General features: G+C 37.3%; 1 protein-coding gene and 1 pseudogene across 1 annotated transcript; one reads left to right on the top strand and one right to left on the bottom strand.

Moving 5' to 3' along the window:
• Positions 1–440: 440 nt before the first annotated feature.
• LOC118747189 (fringe glycosyltransferase-like) lies at positions 441–2,137 on the top strand. The gene is made up of 4 exons (XM_036481178.1): positions 441–592; positions 1,212–1,350; positions 1,424–1,616; positions 1,693–2,137. Exons 1-4 carry the CDS (start codon positions 441–443, stop codon positions 1,926–1,928), a joined length of 720 nt encoding a protein of 239 aa, XP_036337071.1. The 3' UTR covers positions 1,929–2,137.
• Positions 2,138–17,446: 15,309 nt separating this feature from the next.
• LOC118747188 lies at positions 17,447–18,481 on the bottom strand (annotated as a pseudogene).
• Between the last annotated feature and the right edge of the window lie 1,668 nt (positions 18,482–20,149).

The following is a 20,149-nucleotide window of genomic DNA, read 5'->3' as shown; positions in this document are numbered from 1 at the left end:
CGACAAAAGTTTCCGTGTATAAACACAGTATTTGGTTTAGAAATAGCGAGAATCCATGAATGCCAGCTAGACTTAGGTCGACTATGAAAGAGCAGAGAAGTGAGAGCCGAGAAGTGAGAGAGGTAGTGTTCTACACTCTCGATTTCGTCCACGTTCATGCTTTCCCATTAGGAAGTTTCTTGTAATAATACCCGTCAACAGCCTTGGTAGAGGGCGTTTTAACCGAATGAGTGCGTCGAATCTTCCCTTGTCGAAGCTGGGCCAGATTTTTCGAATCGTTTAACACGTGGATTCTTCCGAACATCTTGTATTTGCCTGTTCCATGAAGTGCGTCTTGAGCCATATCTTGCAGGTAGATAGTGGTATGACCGTCGCATGAGAAGGGTTGACGTCAGACAGGGTGGTTTCCTTAGATATATCTGTGTCCTGGCATGCTCATAATGTGGGTAGTAGACTTTGTAGCTAAATCATTAAGAACTTTCCTACATTCTTCCGCAGTTATTGACGATGTTTCACATCAAACCAGTGACTTAATAGCTGCTTGGCTATCGGAGTATATGGTTACTGAAGGCCAATCAACCAATCAAAAAAGGTACTAGGGCAAAAGAGAAGGTAGGCCCCTGTTGCTTACTTTCGCTACAATTATTACGAGTTATCCCTTCTTATTATCTACGTTCTTTGGTATCACAATAGGCTCGATATGATCAACAGCAGCCATTTAGGTTGGCTTATTTAACTTGGATTCACCAATGGTATTTGAACAAAAAAATCGATATCATCCTATAAAATTAAAACTCAACGTTGCTAATCAAACGTTTTGTTGTAAACATTTATGGCTACTATGTGTCATATGCGCCACCCATTGGGACACATAACCAATATGGGAATTCGTACTGCCATTAGACGAATGAGTACTATGTGATGTGCCGCAATCGCACAAGTATCAAATTCATAATTGTTGGCGAACTGCAAGCAGTCCAATAACAATTTGCTGTGGTAAATGCATGTGAATGAGGTAATGCGTTGACAAAGTGGTTAAAGATAAATATATTTCCGCATTTGCATGGGTGAAGAGAGCAATTTTTAAACGAAATATATCATAATAGATATAAATGAACTTGTTTTTAAGTAGATAAGAGTTTTTTTTTAATTTATTGCATTTTTAATAAGCAACATTTTACTTTAATCGAATTTTGTTGTATTTTTTCTAGATGGTTTTGCCACTTCGACGACGACAACTATGTCAATGTGCCACGTCTGGTCAAGCTCTTGGACGAGTATAGCCCTTCAGTGGATTGGTATTTGGGCAAGCCAAGCATTTTTTCACCGCTAGAAATACATCTTGAAAGTGTAAGTATTGCGTGAGATTTAAAAATACAAAAATAAATTTTAATGTAAATATTTTCTGCCACTTTCACAATAGTATCCTACAACGTCGCAGAAAAATAAAACCCCCAGCGAAAAGATATCCTTCTGGTTTGCCACTGGCGGTGCTGGATTTTGTTTGAGTCGCGCGCTTACCATGAAAATGTTGCCAATTGCTGGTGGTGGGAAATTCATTAGTATTGGCCGCAAAATACGCTTTCCGGATGATGTCACCATGGGCTTTATAATCGGTGAGTTTGTGATTGCTTCGCCTTCATATAGTCTTTTCTAAAAATATTTTTATTTTTATTTTTTACATTATTTCAGAACACTTGCTCAAGGTGCCACTGCGCATTGTTGAGAACTTCCATTCGCATTTGGAGCCCATGGAACACATACGTCCAGACACTTTCCCGGATCAAGTGTCGTTCAGTTATGCGCATATGCGAAATCAATGGAATGTCATTAAAGTGGATGGCTTCGATTTGGCAAAGGATCCGAAGCGTTTCTACTCGCTCCACTGCAAACTGTTTCCTTATTTTAGCTTTTGTCCACCAAGATGATAAATTCGCTGTATGTTTTTATAAAAAAAAAAAAAAATTAGTGTGCAAGCGCATTTTCTGTTAAATATTAATACAACTATTATTTAAATTTATAAAGTAAAAAAGTCTCCAGCATGATTGAGCTGGCATAAAAGTTTTGTAACTAAAACTCAAAGCTGTGATGTAGTTTAAGATGTAAAAAAAGTATGTAATTGTAGAAAAGAGAAAATGGAAAGATAAATAAATCGTGTGCAAAATTAAAAAAATTATTCACAAAAAATAACTAAACTAAAATAAGCTTATAAATAAAACTAACTAAAAAAAAATAAAACTTTTTTTTTACAAAACTCTTGTTATATGAATCACAATATGTTGCAATAGTACATTTTAGTATTTTCTTTAAAAAGTATTTGCTTTAACGCACTACTAGTGCTACTTTTTATTAATCTATGTATGTAAACAAAAGAACGGTTCTCGATAATGTTGGACCTACCGAATTTTTTATTTATTTTTTATTAAATGTGCTTCCCTATATTGTCAAATTTCTTTAATATATATGTACATAACTTTATGATATCTAATTACTTTCTAGTCTCTTTAAGAGCATAAAACATGGATGGAAGTCCGTAGTACTATACTACTACTATAGCTACAATTTATGTAAATATACTACATATATGTATGCATGAGTATTATACTTTGTATATAAAACTAATAAAATTTAAGTAATTTAGGTCTTCCATTTACATAAACTATTCCACAAAAATAAAAGTATTCTAAATATTTAATAAAACTATTTCATATGTTAAACATAGAAAACAAAGATTGTGTTAATTATATTATATGTATGTATGTAGTACTAATTTAAAGATATGAAATAAAATTTTTAATGAAAATAAATATCTTATACAGTTATCGAAACAAATGCCAAAATTGAAATAGGGCACTAAGAAAGTAATTACAATAAAGGCGAAATTCGCAATGTCAGAATCGATAGGTTAATCGATATCTCCGGGGCCCGCAACGTGGTAATATGCAGTATTAGGTTCCAACATAAATAGATCCAATACCCTATATGAGAAACCAAATCTCCACCATGTTGCGATAGACGGGTAGCATGCTACCAGTGTTTTAGACGTACGTAAACGCCGAAGGCCAAAATCGACCTTTACCTCGTTATTGTTGCGGCCAAGATACGCACTCGCCTCTGTGCAGCAAAACAAAAATCAAACAATGTTCAACGTCGAAGAACTGCAATCACAACAGGCGGCCAATTTATTCGCCACTCGACAATTAAATCCGCTCTCAGAGAGCACTCTTCAACCAAACGACATATTCGAGTAGTGGAAACACATTTCCTGCTCATTACGTACAGCCTTCGAAAAAGTAGGCGGATATAAACGACTCCGAAAGAACAACTGATATGATGAGGAATATTACTAGACTGCAGAGAAAATAGATGCCGCCTAAAGAACCACACTGCGATCGGGCGCAGCGCGAGCTATTTTTGCCGATATCGGGAGCTAAAGAGGAAAACGAGATGCATTTTTTGTAATTAAGAGAATGTAGCCAAAATACGAAAATGCTGACCGATAAGAAAAACGCACGAAAATTTTACCAGAAAGTGAAGCAAATCACTGAAGGTTTGATGACCAGGGTGGACTTGTGTAAGAACGACCATGGCGACCTTGTGACCGATATCCTGATTTTAGAAAAGAGAATAAGACCCTGCGGTAAAACCAAGGGGTAGATCTGTTCTGCCATCTGGGAATTAGGTAGGGATGCAAAGCGCGTAGGGGTGATGGTGAATGAAGACAAACGCATATGCTTCTCAGCACCCATATGCTTCTAATGCTGACTACACACGGGTAAGCCATTGAAGCAACGTGTTGAGACAACCAGTTTTTCTTGTTCAATACACACGAGGCAACCGTAGAGGTAACCTCTGTAGTGTGTGCTCTGTTATGAAATTAACATATGGAAGAACATTTTGTTTTCTAACAAAACACCATTTCAGTTCAACTATTTTCAATGAACTATGCCAATTAACTCAATATACAACGACACACACGAGGCAACCGAGGCAACCGACACAGTAACCAACGCGAACTATCAAAATATTTTGATTTTCGGGCGGCAGTTGCTGCAACAACAATTTCTGTGGGCAACAATGCTACACACGAGGCAACGGTCGAAGCAACATACCCTGATTGCTCCAACGGTTGCCTCGTGTGTAATCAGCATAAGGAACCAGGATTAATACCAGTAATAGCGACAGACTTGAAATACAACGAAGAATCACTCTTCTCAACAAGTGCCACTTTGCACTGAGTTGGCAATTGAGAAGTAAATCCGTCTCTCTTCATATAAAAATCACACCATATAAGTCATCCATCATGCCCTCTCTAGACCATCGACAATGAAAATTTCTGATGAAGTGCACGTTGGCGCTGGCCAATACCGCAGACGATTTAGCGATGAGCTGTATGAGCTGTACAACGATATAAACATAGTTAGGACGGCTATATTGGCTTGGTCACGTCGTACAAAAGGGCAAAAATGCTACTACTCTGAAAGTATTCAACGCGGGTTGCAATGCTGGTAGCAGAGAAAGCGGAAAGCCTCCTCTGCGGTAGAAACACAAGGTGGAGAAGGACTTGACTTCACTTCGCTTTTACAGTTGGCGTCATTTGGCTTAGGGGGTTACAGCGCCAATCAAGTAGATGCACATATCATTTACGGCCCAAACTTATACTACAACCGTTTGTCGGTTCGTGACCAGAAAATTCCCCCAATTGCCTCTCTTTTTTGCGAACTGACGGCAGTTGTTCATACCGATTGAAGACAGGTCCTTCTGCACTTGGTCCTTACATTTTGTTCGTGGGCGCCCTTCCTCTCGTTGTCCGCCCATGGGGGGCGACTCGACTATGAACATGACGTTAAAAAGCTCGTACAGTTTGTCATTCTACCTTTTCGGTACCCTTCGCCCAAGCGAAGGGAGCCGAAGATGTTGCGTAGGATACTTCTCTCGAAATCCACCAAAACCATTTCTCATATTTGTTTGACATCGTCCATGTTTATGCGCCATATAAGAGGACGTTCATGATGAGATACTTGTAGAGTGTGATTTTTGTTCATCGAGAGAGGCATTTGCTTTTCAATTGCCTACTTAGCAGCTCTTGGCAAGAGTTATTCTTCGCTTGATTTCCATGCTGACGTTGTTGGTGGTCGAAGACCGAACTAAAATTATGCACTACAAAGCGAAATATTCCTAATTTTAACGCACATTTGGAGCTTAGTCTGTAAAAAGAACGCACGTACGGGCATTGCCATATACAGTACTGTTTCAACGACCTAAGCGTTCGCTAAAAATCTGACTACATCTGTCCTTCGCTTTTCTTCAAGAAAATCTTCGGCATAATGTTTCCATCAATGAAGATGTGGAAAGTGATATTTTTACTGAACGCTTCGAAGCGTCTATTGTGAAGGAGGGCTCAAAAATGGATTGAGGGCTCAAAAATGGTTGGGGCCGGTTTTTTAAACTGCAAACTGAAAAATCTATAGGACTACCGAACTGGGCCAGTTTTTTTCCGGCAAAAGCTTTTGCCATAAAAGAGGCGAGCAAAATAATTTTAGTCTCGGAGTTAGCTGTGAGCAGCATTGCTATCTTGTCGGATAGCCAGGCTGCGATTAAGGCACTGGGCTATGCAAGTATCTCCGACCAACGACCGACGAGCTAGCCAGAAACAGGTCGGCTTGGGGTTTTTAAGTAGCAGAAGAGGTTATAGGTTATTGTGTCGCTGGGCTATACCAAGCGCGCTTCTCTTAGCAATGGAAAAAGGTGACCAACGGCAGGTGGAAAGACCTACAATACCGTGGCCCACCTACTGCGCAAAACGCACTGCACTTCTCATCAAACTGAACAGGAGGGACTCATCTCGACTAGCGTACAACAATTTTGAGATATGTATGTAAAGAGGAATGAATGTATACATGTATTTAGTAACGACTTGAATGGCATTTCTCGTCTAACTAACTTAATAACTGATTCTAAATCCAATCAAATATGTTGCCAATTTTCTCTTACCTACCCACTCAATGAATTGCGAACCGCGCTATTGATTTTTGTCTGCCTGACCTTATAGGTCAGTAGCTCAATGCTAAGACCGCTATCTACTTTTCGATTTGGCCAACTTTATTAAGTTATTTAAACAAATTGCTACTCGAACAACCAACACAGCTGTGCTCTTAGTTACAGAGAACACAAATCCAGCGCAATGGCAATACAATTGTCGGAATTATGGAAACTCAGTCAGTAGAAAAAGAAGAAAAATTAATCGCAAATACAACGAGATACTAAAATACATACAACAAACAAAAAAGTCTTGCTAACAGCAATTGTTACTCAACTGAACACATTGTTAACGTGTAAAGCCCTTTGGCTGAATTCCAACAGCGCGAACAGAGCGAATGCGGGTAGTGGCGTTCACAAAAAGCTCATTCGCTGCACTCCATTTGTGCGCTTACGGGAATGGCACACGTTCGCAAAAATATGTATGTACAATACTTGTTGTGCGTATGTACATATGTGCACTTAGCGTCGATATGTTGACATACTTACATACATACATATGTATGCACATATATAGTACATACATACACACAAAATAACGCACAAAACAACGAGTTGTAGAAAGTTTGTGCAACATACTGCTGCTACCACATTGCAAACAACCGAATAGTCGCAACACCAACAACAATACAACAAATAGTCGCCAAAGCTGTGTTGCAAATAAAACAGCGGCACAAACAACAAACATAGTGGTAGTGCCACACTTGGCGTTGATAGGCTGACACGCGGATTCGACAACTACACTCATTGTCAGTCGCTTGGCTCCCGCCAACGGCAGCTACTCCATCGTATTTCGCCAGATCAGCAATGGCAGCGGGAATTTGTAGCAGCAGCAGCCCACGTCCTCTGTTGCAGAGGGGAGCTGGGAAAGGTTGTTGTACCATCGAAATTTGTGCAAAAATCAAAAAGTTTTTGTGTTGCCCCAGTCAACAAAATACATACATATGTATGTATGTATGCCTGCGTCGGAGTGTGTGTTACAAAAGCTGTTTTTCTATGAAGGAGAGGGTGGAACGTACGGGTCAAATTTAGCACTGCTATCAGTTGAATTGTTTTGAATGAATATACAAATGTACTTATGTAAGTGCCTAACAACTACTTAGTTTGTGCATATGTACGTTCAACATTTACCCTGCGAGAAAATTTTTCGATAATTAGTCTGCATCTACATACGAATACATACAGTGACCCAAAAAAGTAAGCACGAGTTGATTTTTTTTAATATTCGTAATATTTTCGAGCTTTTTTGTTATTTTTCTATAAAAAATACCGTCCAAGCTTTAACCAAAATCATATAAATCACAATTTCAGCCTTTATAAAAAATTTAGGAAAATTCAACAAATTTGCATTAAACTTTCAACTTTTTATTTTGAGTCTTTAGACAATTGCAGAGATTCTGCTGAGCTCAGCAAAGTTATCTAGCGCAAAGCAAACCTTAAACTTCATATAAATGAGGTGGCATTTCGTGGCTTACCTGAGCACATAAAAGCGCTCTCGAGACCGTCGAAATTATTTGTATATTTTTCCCTAACGAAATAATAGAAATGATTGTTCAAGAGACGAACCGGTATGCTCTAACTAAATCAGGATATAAACTTAAGATTTAATGTGAATGTCGATGACATCTGCCAGTACATCGGCATTCATTTATACATGTCGGTTTATCGCTCCCCGAATTTAGAGAACTAGTCAAGAATGCATTCAAACCCATTCCCAAAACGATGCCATTGAAACGGTTTGAAGTCATAAAAAGATTCCCGTCGTTCCGAGATGGGGTGGACGCAATTACCGCCGTTTTTATCATTTCATTGATACCTGAATTCCGAGAACAGATCGCTGCTGGTCTTGTGAGCTACACTCAGACGCGTTCGGTTAGTGGCCCATCTTCAACAAGTCAACCTTCCACTCCACAAGATGAATCGCGACCTGCTGCTCTGAGTGTTGGCAGAAAATCGTGTTGATGACATTCGTTTCAATAGTAACTATCAACTTCCTAAATGGCTCGAGAAAGTGGCAAAAAACGATGCAAATTTTGTAAAAAGTCGCAAACTCAATGTATTTGCGAAGTTTGAAATTTATATTTATTTGATCTGCGGCAAAAAAAATGCTTTTTGGAATAGCACACAAAAAAGTAACACATTTTTCTAGATTCCATTGCTCTGCTAAACTTTTTGGAATAAAACCGTTTGTACTTAATAAAATTTCTATCTGTTCCTATTTTTTGCTTCAACCGATAAGAGTGCCTGGAGGCACTGTTTCTTTTATCACACCTGGAAGTCAAACGAAGCGACAAAATGGTATATAGATGACGACATTAAGTTTATCATGCCCAAGTTATGCCAGAAAAAAATTCCCAACCATTTCTGATCACTATTTCAAAGTTGCCGGTTTGAGGGTTAAGCAAAATGAGACATAGATCATGAAAATCGATGGACGCGTTTCGCTTTTATTCACAATTAAGTGAAGGTATCTCATTTTGACAAGAATATTTCCCCTATATGATAGTTACTAACTTCAAATCGATATATCTCGATTCCTAGACGTGACCCAGCGAAACGCCGGGCCACGTATAACTTGTTTTTGACCGATATAACATTTCCCGTTGGTTTCATCCCTTCCCGATTTTGACTGTCGCATAGCGTAATTAATGCAAACAATTTTTCATGAAAATAATTGCAAATATTATATTAGAACAGGGTGTACACTTTCATTTGTCGCCTATTGTATATCAATGGCCCCATTTTAACAATATCTTATAAATTTATGAATATCCAGCCTTAAGTTGAATAAGGGAAATGTGGTTTGGCAAAAGTATCTCCATCCATACCGATCTCTGGGAGCTCAGGCTATCGTACTATGTTCTTAAGAGCAGCTGTCGTTCATTACTGATGAATCAAGGAAATACGCGCCACTTGCTTGAAAATAGATATGCTTTTTGGCGAGACACCATATAGGGTTGCCAGACGTACTCTATTGTATGGACATACCCCATTTTAACTTTTTGTCCCCCTTGCTACGAAAGGTTGCGAAGGTCCCCCGCTTTCGAACGAAATCGTTAACTTTCCGCTTAGAGTGTGTTTGCATTGCTCAACTTTCACAGGCGATTAGTTGAATAAAAAGTTGAACGAAAAGTACAATTTTGATTTCAAAATATTCTTGTGCCATGTTTGCGGCTGAATATATATACATATACAGCCATTCCATATTAAACATGACAAACAGTTTGGCCCTTCTGCGCGATGTGATTCGATTTGGCTCAAACTTTGCAAATAGTTTAATTTCATACTAAAACTGACGGAAATGGACTTTTTTTCCTGGAAATTATGGGCGTGTCAAAAAGAAAAAAAGTCATCAACATGGGTCAACAAAATTTTCATAAGTTCAAAAATTTGGTATCCTTGGAAAGGAAATGAATTAGACTACATATATATCTGTTCGAGCAGATTTAAAAATTTTCATATAAAAAATTTTAAATAAAAATTTTTCTTTTTTTAATTCAAAAAATAAATTTCATATTCCCAATTTTTTTTACCAAACTATATTCAGCGAAGAGAAAGCAAATAACTTTGAAGTGATTATTTTTTCGAGGCACAGAAGGTAAAGAAGTTATAAATATTTGAAGTTACACTAAAAAGTAAAAATATAAAAAACTGTGTAGCTGAGTCTCCTTAACATACATATTCTCTATATACACATAACTTCGTTTTGTTCAAATGATATTTAATTTTTTTTATTTGTAAACGGTTTTAAAACTTTTATTATTCCATTAGCGAATAAGTCAATTTTTTGTTGAACACATTTAGTTTTATTTGTCCCCCGAAAAATACCCCTTTTAATTTCTCAGCTGTACCCCAAGTCCTCCAATTTGTTCTTATCTGTACCCCTTTCGGCATTTAAGTCTGACAGCCCTTGCACCATAGAGTAGGGTCGAAGGGCCTACGACAAAAATTTGCCGCCAACCTTTAGAAGAAATACCCTTAACTCTCAGGCTTTCGTATTAGAGCCAAAGTAAATAACATTAATCAGAGAGTAAGAGTAAACAAAAGTTGATGTTAACCAATTTTTACTCATTTGTTCACTTTTTAATAAAAAAAACTGCTCCTTTTTTTGACAGCGAACATTTAATGTAAGAATAAAGTTTTGATTTCACGCTTAGTTAAATCGAATATGTTAATACACATTACACAGACGTTTAGGCCACATAAATTTTATATGGGATATATAAAGGTACTCTTTTTTTGTATGCAAATACCTACGTTCATGGGCGAACATTTTTGCTTAGGCTTATAAATACATATGTATGTATGCAGACATGTATGCATTTATGTACATCTGTCTTGCATTGATCTGCGCCTGGCTTAAAGCCTCATAAAAATCTCAAATTTCAGTTCTTCCGAAATGTGCAAAAAATCGTATGTATATATTTATTTATATATCTCCGTATATTTACGTAAATAGTATTTGTAAGTACATACATACATAAGTATGAATTTCTTATTGCTTCAAATTATTTCCTTTTGTTCCTTTTCCAGTTTCGCAATATTTTGCGGTCGATAAAATATTTACCCGTAATTCGATCCAACGATCAAATGTGTCCTCAACTGCATCAATATAAATTTATTTGTTTGATATATGAATGCACAGATATGTATGTATGTACGTAGATATGCACTTTAGGGTGGGTCGAAAATCCGTTTTTTTTTTTTAAATTGGTAATTGAAAAATATTGTTCATGCTCTAAATATCATATTTGCGAAAGATTAAAATTTTAAGTCAATATCTTAGGCTCGTTTCATTTCGTCAAAGTTCAAAGTGTTCAAACAATCTTTTTCTTAACATATATTCGCTAAATTAGGGTCCAAACGTAGTAAAACTGCATTTTTAGTTTTTCTTTCTGACGTCATGATATTTTTATTTACTTAGAAATTTTTAATTTATTAATCATAAATTCAATTTTTTTTAATTCAGTGCAATTTAGAATAACAACATGGGTATTTTTTGATGCATAAGATGAATAAGTATTGAAAATGTCCTTTTAAAAATTTATCCTTGAATGTATATACTTGAAAATTTGCAGTATCTACTTATAATTGAAAAAAAATTTTGTTAGGGACTCATGTACGCGCGACCACAAATTCGACTTTCGTCCGTCTAACTTTATTGGCTTAAAAAAATAAAATTAATCAAGAGGCCATTTACAATACATATTTGTCCTTGTGAACCGAAAAAATAACTTTTTTTAAATTCTAAGGAATTTTCTCGTTTATTTGGTACTCGTACCTTTATTTTACAATGCACTAAAGTTTTTAAAGAATTTTTTTTGAATTAATCATAAATTTGAAATCGCGAAGTCCTTTAAAAATAAATCCTGACATCAGAGAAAAACTAACCTAAAAATGTAGCTTTGCTATATTTGACCCATAGTTTTGTTAGTGTATTGATTGTTTCGTGTGTCTTGGAGATGATAATTTATTAATTATTTTTCACTCATAAATATTTTGTACATGGACGAAATACCGCCGTTGTAACAAAAATCGCAATTATCTCAGAAATATTTGCACATTTTTGTAGTAAACTAAATTTCCTACAAAATGATCAACTTATCGATAGTTTTTCGCACACAAATGTTTTATTAATATACAAAACCTGGAATTTGTTTGATTAAAATTACAATTATCTTCGAAACTATTAGTGCTGCATAATTTTGTATGCGTACCCTTTTTGTAGAGAAATAAAAAATTTGTCATCGAGGTAAGTTAAGAAACAATTTTTTTTTTTTTTAATTTTGAACCTTGATTGACTTGCGAAAATTTTCATCTTTTGCACATATATTATTTAGAGCACAATGAACCATATTTTTGCTATTAGCAACAAAAAAAGAAATATCGGATTTTCAGCCCGCCCTAATGTACATCCATACGTAGATTTTTGCTTGAGCGACCATGTGCATAGCAGTACCCGTATGTCTTATGTGGCCTCTCGTTTTCATTTCATTAACTCTGCCCATGTTTGCGCGACTTTACCAAAATCTTTGAATCGCTATCCAAGCTCATGTTGTGAGTTGAGTTTAATCTGAAAAGGGCAAACCTTCATGGCACTAATCTCATTTTCCTTTGATTCACAAATCATGCAAACTTAAACGAATTTTTCGTGCAGATAATTTCTATGAAACATACATAAGTATGAACATGTGTATGCACATGTAGGTAAGTAAAAAAGCTCAGCTTATTTTTTTTGTTTTTAATACTTCAAAAAGTGTCATTTTAGAAGAAAGAATTTTGAATTGCTTTCGCGCTTAATTAATATCTTAGCTGCGTTAAAATTTCAATCAAAATTTTGGCATATATTTTTGTTCAATAGTGTTTGTTTTGTTTTTGTTGTTCGGCTTAACACTTCTCTGCATTGAAATCGCATGCAAATTCCGAAAATCGGCTAAATCAAAGAGAATGAATGTGGCTTTTCGTAAATGTGTCATGTTCTTATTAGTTGGTTTTGAATGTTGTTGACATTCTGCCGGCAGTTTGCCGTTGTTAATGTTGATGTTGTCACAATGACTGCCAGCACAGCTGGAGTTTAAGTTTTGGTATAATCATTCGCATCCTCGTTTGTGGCGCTCTTTTTTTATTCTTATTACCGGTTGTGAGGCATATTTACATAGGTATATATACTTATGTATGTATACTTGAATCAACGAATAAAATGCAGTATAATAAGTTGTATCATAAGATGACACGATAACTCAAAAGGAGTGCTAACCCTGCTTAAAGTTGAATACCTACTGATAGCTCTTCATCCTCAAGCAAAATTAGAATTTTTATCCTTATCATAGACTTAACATATGCATGAGTGAACTCAGTCAAGTCTGACTGGTGGTAGTTATTGTAGGCTCTGTTAGATTAGGTTCTACATAAACCAGCTTTCTGCATATATCCTGAAACCGCTAGATGTCTCTCTTAGACCAAAGAGACTTTTGCGTTGCCGTTTAAGGCAAGGCCACCATGGCCAACCATCTAATGAAAGCCCAGTACTTAGAAGTTCTAAGAGAGGCAACAAATGTCTTCAGTGGTGTCGAAGGACTTCTGAAAGAACCAGGTAACAACTATTGCCGTTTTGATTGCTTAAGAAATAATTTCTTCAGATTTCTTGCAGAAGCAAACTGGACTCTGGACTCCAACAAAAAGGGAAACAATAGTGTTCCTGGAGGAACAAGAACAATTTTCTTCTATTTGCAAACATTTGGTCAGAAGTTTTCCCCAAAGTTCTATTTGGAGAAGGTTTTGTATGATCTCAGGGGTTTCAGATATCCACCAGTTTCCTACCTGAACAAGATTTCCACTACCACAACTAACAATTAGCGTTATTCTAAGCACTTCCACCCCTTAAGGTAAGGATGCTAACCGGATTACAAACTAACAGATTAGTGATAATCGAAAAGAAACTCAACGTATTCATCTCCGAGAGACTTCAGTGCTGGGAGTTAAAATTTTTGTCCTATTAGAAATCTTTAGCTAGCCGAACAATGATGCCGGTGGGGCATTTTCATTTCATTATAGTACCATTAGCTGCTTCGAGCATCTTAGAAATTTAAGTCCGGTGAGCTATGGGAGGAATAAGAAAGGTATGGTATGGTGAGATTTAGCCACAACGCAAAATATAAACTTATCCTCCGATTTATTGCAGTGAACGTAGTAGTTATTTATATAAAGCCCACTTTTACACCAAGGGCTGCTGAACGAGTAGACGTCTTCTTTTTGGTGTCATCGAGGTATCGCAAAAATACAGTCCTTTATCATTGACTGCAAATGTCGTTCCATAGACACGGTCCGCTCAACACCCTAGACGAAGACCAATCACAAGGCCGAGGAGGAGCGTCTGCAACATAACAAGACCTACATCACTTTGGTATAGCTATGCTAATATCCATAATCGAGCATGGCACACCAAACAGATGTCCAGGTTCCAAAGGAACGTCGAACTACCACCCATATCTTCACCATATACCCACTCAGCTCCACGCCTATTAAGTATTAAGTAGGCTGCTCAAACAACAGCAACTCTACTTAGTCCATCCTCAAGGTCCCCCAGAGAAAATTCACGTTTCTACCTTAGACTTACACATTGACAATGTAAAGCCCTTTAATTTGCTAAATACAACATTTCTCTCAAAAAAATAAAAATAATAGCCCAGAGTAGCAAAGGAAACATAATTAAAAGGCATAGTAAGTGATCGTATACCGTAGGTCGTCTAATTCAAGTGGTCAAAGAAAGTTGTAACGACCTTTCGTTTTATGAAACCACCATGACTATTTGGACTTCTTTTAAAAGAGAATGCACATTCGGACCCATAAGTTATAACAGATAAGAGATTTCCTTCTTAATAAATCCCACTGCCTTCTTAACACCTTCCTCCACCGGCAACTTGATCCGTTCTATGTCTGCGCTCTGAATACGTCGCAGTAGCGTGAGTTTTTCCATTCCGTCGCCTTCAAATAAATATGTACTTACTTAGATAATTGTGGTTGCTTCGATGGCGGTTGTGTGCTAGGTGACGGCTCGCTTTTGTGCGCTTATATCGTTAGAGCAGCATCCGGATTCCAACTTTCGCTATCGCTAATTTTGATCGCCAAAAATCTCCAAACGAATAGCAGACGCACCTAAAAACACGCAACATCTAGTAATATGCCCATCATACCGCCAGATTTGGTTGATTACACAGCTATTAATTTAACCTGTAGCGGTATGAATAGGATAGAACCGCTTTTTTCTAAAGACCTCGCATATAGGTTTCAAGAAACAGCGCATGACGACGAAACTTTGAGGCTAATTGAGGATAAATTTTTGCTCAATGGTGGGAAAGCGGATGTGGGATTTCTACCCGCCCACTCCGCAACGAACGGGAGAACTGTCCAATGAGTTATTCAGGGAGTGGATCTATAACATCGCGAACTTGGCGGCTCAAGTCACCGAAACAGAACCTAAACTACAACCGAGCAAAGGCACATTTTCCATAAAATTGTGAGCCGCGTGCAGTGTTGACAGGTTTTGGGCGAGCCTATTCTCTTTGTGTCCATGCAATTCTATATATTTTTCGCGTTTTTCATTTTAGGTTTTTTGATGTGCTACCGAGCCATTAGTGAACTGACTTATATTGCGTTTTGCATGTTTTTGCAATTAAGATTTCTTAGGAAGAAGGCTTACTGCACATATTGTGCAATATGCCCGAGTTTGATAGGTGCTAACGTACGAGATTCTTCGCGTAAATAAACCTTGAGTTCCATACATCTTTCCCACGAATGTATCGCACAATATTTATGGGCACGGCGTATGTGATTTTCGTGTTTTCACGACCATTCTTACCACCATCCCTTTTTTGTTCGAAATTCTCGCAAAACGGAAAAAATTCCCTCGTCTGGCAATGCGACCCGCGTGGAGAGCACAGAATGGGCCTTTATTTCTTGGACGCACCAGGGGGAGCTGGCAAGATATTTCTGCTGAATTTGCTACTGGCACAGTTGGGCAAGGATAAAAATTTTGCACTAGTTGTTGCCTCCTCAGGGATATCAGCGCCTTGTTTAGCGGAGGAAGCGCTGCACACTAGGCTTCAACATCAACTTAAAACATTAGCAGAACATGCAAATAGTTTGGAAAAATATACCATGTCACATAAGCAGACAGCCGAGGCACTCAATCGAAGCTTGCAAGATATCCGTGGCAGCTGTTTGCTGATGAGTGAGGTAGTCCTATTGCACGCGGGAGATTTTCGGCAGACGCTACGTGGCGTCAAGTGTGACACTGCGGCGGTGAGATATGTACATGCACCAAGGCTCGGCCATTGTGAGCAAAGGTGGAAATATTGAACCTCACAACCAACATCCAGTGATAGAGAGTTCGGGCTCTTTGCTCCAGACCTCCTTGAGATCGGTGAGGACCGCATGGCAAACTGTCTGATGAGGCACATGTCTTTTGATACAGTGATAGCAAATGCTGATGCAACAATATATCCTATAGAGTTTCTAAACTCTTAAGAATTTTCAGAGGTGCCGTCCCATAAACTGCAATTAAAGGGTGGCGTGCCAGTCATATTGATGCTTAACCTGGGTGCACCTCGATTGTGCGGTGGTACAAGACTATCATCACTGGCGGAACCAAAGAATAATCAGTATTGATACCATGAATTCCCAGCAAACCTGCCATTTCAGTTTAAACGTTTTCAGTTTCCATTAAAAGTAGCCATCGCGAAAATGATTAATAAAGCCAAGGATAAACAGTTAAAGTTACAGGAATACATCTGGGCACTGCATGTTTCTCGCACCGACAACTCTACGTTGACTTCTTACGTGTATCGAGAGCTAAAAATATATACTATACATGCCCAAGACAATAACTCCCGAAACGTTATTTACAAAATGTATTGCACTAGATGTCATTAATTTGAATTGCTAAACTTTTTTTAATAAAAGTTTGTATATTTATGTAGTGAAATGATTTGTATCCTTCTTTGTTACATTTAAAAGAATTACGTTAAACCGAACATCACGCGGGCGAAGCTGTGGGCAAAAGCTAGTTTAAAATATAAATGATTATCGACCAGCATATTTTCACATAAATGCTACATAAAATGTAGCAGAAAATTTTTCAAATCGTCTTTAGCTAACCGAGTTGATATTCAGCTATATATCGATTACAATTGCTTATATATCTGTGTTCGTATGGAAAAGTAGCTTATGTCGAAAGGCAGACTTTAGTATAATGCTGCATTCCCTTTATTCTTTAAACGACAAGGACTTTTTTGAAGAGACTTAATAAGAATATTGACTTGCTAGTATCAGAATTATTTCTTGCACGTTTATTTGCCAAAAGTTGTTCAACGGCTCAGCGCCAGTGAGTAATTCGCAATCGTATGCTGCGAATGCCGATTTATACTAAAGCCAGCCTTTCGACATAAGCTACTTTTCCATACGAACACAGATATATATACATACATATGTATATTAGAGTGGTCTTCAAATGTAGGGAGCAAATTTTTACATCAGATTTCCTAAGCCTCAACCCCCTACGTCGATGCTACTATATTCTAAGATATCACATATAAATTTTGGTCCCGATTGAAGTCGGTTAAGGTATGGCCAGATTACGCTATGACGACGTCTTAACCGGCTTCAATCGAGACTAAAATTTATATGTGATATCGTCGACTTTAGTAGTATCAGTCTTGGGCATTAACAGAAAAAACATATTTTAAATTTTTTGAGTCCTTAGAGGCATCTGGCCTTTGACCGCTTTGCTACACGCCTTAACCGTCTTCAATGGGGACCAAAATTTATATGTAATATCTATGACAACGGTGTTACTTATTGAAGGGGTAAGACTGAAGAAAATCGTTAATTTGATTTTTTAAGGACCACCCTAATGGACATATCCAGTGATTTTTATGAGTACTAAGCCGGTATGTGATTCCAAACGCACCTCCATGCGTCTAATGTCTATGCGTTTTATGCGATCCTGCAACTTTTGTTCACCTGATGCTTAGTATGGTACACACGCACATTCACACTTGCTCTTCTGTTTTTGCTTCGTTATGGGTTGGGATTTCGTATCTTCGAAAACGATAGCACAAGCGCGCTTGCAACGACCTTCACTCGCCAATTTATTCAGTTTTTCATAAATTATATCTAATCGTTCGGAGATATAGTTTTTCAGCTGCAGCATTTGACATTTGTTCACCTTGGCATCGAGTATGTCTTGTATTTCATTCAAAGCTTTCATGAAACTTGCATGCAATCTATCGAATTCGATGTGGCACCGTCCAAGCTCAAGTTCCACTTTATCGATGAGGCCGAAGGCATTAAAATTATTGTCCAACCGCTGTTTTAATGAAAAAATTTCTGCTTCAAGTGTGGTTAACTTGTCTTCAATAGCAAAATGTGCCTTAACTATCGGATGACACATGCGTAGCAATATATTCTTGAGAAAGGACGATTGTCGCAAAGCGTCGCAGGCAACTTTTACATCTGGATCGAGTGTGCTACAAAGATCCTCACACAGTTCATAGTGTTCCTCTTCGTCTAAGTGACATGGCTCCAGAGATTCAACTTTACTCAAATAGCGACGAACGCTCAGCAAATGTTCTTTCAAATTTTCATCTGCCACTTCGAGTCGTTTTTCCAATTCCTCCAAGTTATCGAATCTTTCCATAATTGTATCGAACTCTTGCTCAGTGAAACTAATTGGCGATATTTTGGCTATTTGTAAGAGTTCAGCCATTTGTTTAGCCTCATAGCCACTAATCGATACTTTCTCGTTTTGGCAATTCAACTTCTTCAATACAAGATTTAGTAAGCTATGCAATACTATGGTATTCACGTTAGTCAAACATTCGCCACCAAGTGCAATGTCTGCCAATTGTTGCAATGTAAAATGGCCTTCTGGAAGCGGAACCATCCTTGTTTTTGATTTGTGTGTGAATTAATGAAAAAAATATTTACAGCAGAAATGTTTTTGATTATAAAGAAACTTGATTGAAATTTAGATATTCAAAGAGGAGAGTGAAAGGGGCTTTTAAAAAGCTCAGTCACCCCAAAAAACAAAACTGCGTCTCAAATTATGTTCAAATTGGCCCCATTTAATTTGTTAAACGAAAAAGAGCTTTTTGTAAAACAAAATCATCTGCAATGAACATTTGGAGTTAACTTTGATGGTTGTTCGATTTCAAATAAAAATTAAAAAAAACATAAACGAGGCCTTATGGGCAGACATGCATACAATTTTGATATTTTTTGATAGTTTTTAATTTTTCATATTTTTGAGAAAAGAACTTTTTGGATTTTTGGCGTGTCAAATGGAAGCTTTTTGCTCTTTCTGATTGGCTGAAGCAGAAAGCTTTTTGATACAACTCTGCGCTGAACTAGTTTTTAAACGAGTTAAATGATTTAACTGGTTAGATTTTCCAAAAAAAATTTTCATTATTATTAAAATAAACAAAAAAAATTGCCAAGAACTAAAAGATGACCATGCAAACTAAGTAAACGAAAGACTTGAGACACGAACTTTTCTCGCACAATAAAGTGAAAATTTTATACGTAAATGGAGGGTTCATGTAAGTGATCTCGAAGTCGTAACAATCTAGACTTCGCCTGGCTTAGAATTAGCAATCGTGGTTCTCACTGAAACAATTTTCCATCCCAACAGGCAGACTCCACTCCAGTTCTTAACGTTAAGCTTTCAAAACTTTTCTTTTCGTTTTGTACTCTAGCAGAACGTTCCATAAACTTTTGTTCTTATTTGATCTTCATTGAAAACGAGAGTTTTGTTCCTTATGGAAACGCCCCCAAACCTGTTCTTATTTTGTTGCTGATCAAACTGCTCTCAATACTTTTGTTCCAGATTCTTTTACGCGAACGTCCTTGACATTAAATTTTTTTCGCATGCGGAACTAAACCGAAACTGGAACGCGTTCTCGGCCCCTGCTTGAATCAAGCTAACAAAAAAGCCCCTTCGAGTTCCTTCCCTTTTCATGCAATATTCTGTGCATATCCTAACCAGTATTATGCAAACCACTATGAAAACCACAGCTCACTTTTGACTGAAAATGGCCGAGATACTTCACTGAACTGCGCTTTCTTGGCAGTCAAGGCCTATTCAATAAGGTGGTATTGGTACGCCAACCACAAAATGTGCATGTATTTTGTTTTTGCTTTTGCGGCGAGGACTGTCAAAAATTTCATAGGAATGATGTGAAAGAGAACAAAAAACAATAAACAATCAACTGCTCCAACCAATCCACAGCAGCCATTTGACATATGAAGCCGTGAGGCGAAGGAAAATAAAAGGGGGCTGCCATTAGCGCACACAAGGGGTGGGTTTTGGGGTTCAAGCCCCCCCTAAAACTAATAACCTCAAATACAAGCTGTATCTTAAAGCTAAGAATCCAGCTCAAGGAATTTATAAGAAATATTTATTATAATTTCTGTTGCCTGAAAAAGCGCTTTGCTTTTGCTGTAAATTTCTATGAGCAAATAAATATACGAGCATTTTTTCTTGAGAGCTGCAAACTGATTTAACTGATTTTGGTAAAAGAAAATTTCTTTTCCATTTCTCGTCCGTCGTTTT

This window comes from Rhagoletis pomonella, unplaced genomic scaffold, assembly GCF_013731165.1.
Source record: "Rhagoletis pomonella isolate Grant_MI unplaced genomic scaffold, Rhpom_1.0 Rhpom_scaffold_00011, whole genome shotgun sequence".
In the NCBI taxonomy this organism is placed as follows: Eukaryota; Metazoa; Arthropoda; class Insecta; order Diptera; family Tephritidae; genus Rhagoletis; species Rhagoletis pomonella.
The sequence above is the reverse complement of the archived record's forward strand: the minus strand, read 5'-3'. Positions and strand labels throughout refer to the sequence as shown.

What these genes read in the sequence shown, in the direction of transcription:
- LOC118747189 (XM_036481178.1), top strand. Translation starts at nt 441, where the DNA reads ATGTGGGTAGTAGACTTTGTAGCTAAATCATTAAGAACTTTCCTACAT. An exon ending in TAGAAATACATCTTGAAAGT is followed by an intron (nt 1,351 to 1,423) that starts GTAAGTATTGCG and finishes CTTTCACAATAG; the next exon opens with TATCCTACAACGTCGCAGAA. An exon ending in CACCATGGGCTTTATAATCG is followed by an intron (nt 1,617 to 1,692) that starts GTGAGTTTGTGA and finishes ACATTATTTCAG; the next exon opens with AACACTTGCTCAAGGTGCCA.